Source organism: Apaloderma vittatum, unplaced genomic scaffold (genome assembly GCF_000703405.1).
Source record: "Apaloderma vittatum isolate BGI_N311 unplaced genomic scaffold, ASM70340v1 scaffold27915, whole genome shotgun sequence".
Classification (NCBI taxonomy): Eukaryota; Metazoa; Chordata; class Aves; order Trogoniformes; family Trogonidae; genus Apaloderma; species Apaloderma vittatum.
In genome coordinates, this window is record NW_009715861.1 from 3394 (window position 1) to 5444 (window position 2051).

At 59.3% G+C, this 2051-nt stretch overlaps 1 protein-coding gene across 1 annotated transcript in view; it reads right to left on the bottom strand.

Annotated features, from left to right (window-relative positions):
- Nucleotides 1–2051, bottom strand: part of LOC104273868 (ras GTPase-activating-like protein IQGAP3) — a gene marked incomplete at both ends in the record, with an annotated part of 6742 nt that overhangs the window by 3037 nt on the left and 1654 nt on the right. The window contains 5 exons of the mRNA XM_009869325.1: nucleotides 228–312; nucleotides 763–903; nucleotides 990–1214; nucleotides 1351–1514; nucleotides 1630–1782. Coding sequence (XP_009867627.1) covers nucleotides 228–312; nucleotides 763–903; nucleotides 990–1214; nucleotides 1351–1514; nucleotides 1630–1782 — 768 coding nt within the window. The remainder of the gene's footprint in view (nucleotides 1–227; nucleotides 313–762; nucleotides 904–989; nucleotides 1215–1350; nucleotides 1515–1629; nucleotides 1783–2051) is intronic.

Genomic DNA, 2051 nt, shown 5'->3' on the forward strand with positions numbered 1-2051 from the left:
GGCATCTCAGACGAAACGGCTGTTTCATCCTGTGGGGCCCTCCTGGAGGGGCCAGTGGCGCAGGGAAGAGCCCACCATTGGCATTTCCTTAGTGGCTCAAGGAAAACATTGACGTGAACCCATTTTTTAAGTCCAAATGACTTGACCTTCTGTAGAAGGATACTCGCCCTTCACATGGTTGAACCCCATCAAGTCACAGAGCACCTCCCGCCCCAGCCCTGGGGTACCTTGTCTATCTCCTCCGTCGAGGCCTTGGGGAATTTCTCAGCCAAGGATGTCCTCAGGATTTTAGCCACGTAGCGCATCCCATAGCTGAGGAGAGGGCAGGGAAGAGGTCCTTCAGCACGTGGGGCAGCATCGAGCTCAGCTCCCCCACCCCATCCCTGCTACCCATCACCCAAGAAGCAGCAACCCCCCAACGCTGGGGAGATGGAGGAGCCCATAGGAGGGGCTGGCAGCTGCAGCATCCCTCCCCTTCCCCGCTGCCAGCCCACACACCCCTGGAGGAAGCCTTCATCTTCCCACAAAGCTCAGCTTCTTCCCTGCAGACACCTCAACCCACAGCGGCAAAGCGCTCAGATGTGGAGGGGCAAGAAGAGCCAACCCACCAGGGCATTGCTGGAGGAACAGAAGCAGCAGTGCCCGCGGATATTTGGATTTCTCCTCGCTGACAGCGCAGGAACTCGGTCCTGCAACCTCCTTAAGGGCTTGCTGAAGCTACCTTCAAGCCAAGAATGTTCATAAAACCACAGAGATACGTACGGGATCTTGTCTACAGAAGAGGTGATGGCAGAGACGAACTTGTCCGTCATGGCGAGGAGGTTGCGGATAGAAATATCCAGCCGCCTTTGCACCTCGGGGTGGCTGAGAGCCTGCTCGGCACTCACCTCGTACGGGAGCTTGCTGCGGACGGAAGACAAGGTTCCCATCACCGTCGCAGCGCCCATCACCCCATGGTCAGGCTAACCCCTCCTTGCCCAGAACGTGACCTTTTCTGCCCGCTCTGCGACTCGCTCTGGTTGATCCACGCCTTGTAGATGTCCACGGGGTCGGTGCGGATGTTGAGGGTCTTGTCCTGCAGGACCTCCCGCACGGGGCCGCCCAGGATGTGCCGCAGGGCGTTCTGCCCGCGGGCGTTGCGGTAGAAGCTGACCACTAGCCGGATCACCGTGGCGTTCCCTGTCAGGATGTCATGGACGTGGTCCACCTTGGACCTGGGGAGAGAGACAGGGCGGATGGGGGATGGACCAGCGTTTGTTCTCCAGCACAGGAGGCAGCAGCCAGAGGAGACAATTGCATCCAAGCTTTTCCAGGACCTGTCCCCAAACTGGGGCACCCACGGCCACCCACCAGATCTCCTCCTGCAGAGCTGCTTTGAAGAGCTGGAGCAGCAGGTAAGCCTCCCGGGGGTTGGATGCGTAGTTGTAAAGAGTGAAAATCACCGACTCCATGAACTTGGTGGACTTGGTCTGGGGCATCTGGAAGATGAGCCTGGCCAAGTACACGGGCTGGGTCTGCAGGAGGAGGAACACCGAGCTAACTGCCAGCGTTGTGGTGGTGGGTGAGGGTCCTCGCGCTGCTCTCTCAGCTGCGGTGGCGCGGAAAAAGACGGAGCCCCGCCAGCCCCACCTGCAGGAGGTAGAAGAGATGCTGGTAGGCCTCCAGCTTCTGCCGCTTCTCCTTGCTGAGCGACTTGAGCCCCTTCTGCTTGTCTATGGACATCATCTCCGAGAGCTGCTCCTTGTTCTTCTTGGTGAGCTTCCTGCAGTGAGAGACCACCTCCTGGAGCCGCCCAGGAGAGGGAAGCATTGGTGACTGCTGGCAAGACCCAGCGTCCAGCCCAAGAGATGCTGGTAGGCCTCCAGCTTCTGCCGCTTCTCCTTGCTGAGCGACTTGAGCCCCTTCTGCTTGTCTATGGACATCATCTCCGAGAGCTGCTCCTTGTTCTTCTTGGTGAGCTTCCTGCAGTGAGAGACCACCTCCTGGAGCCGCCCAGGAGAGGGAAGCATTGGTGACTGCTGGCAAGACCCAGCGTCCAGCCCAGCTTCCAG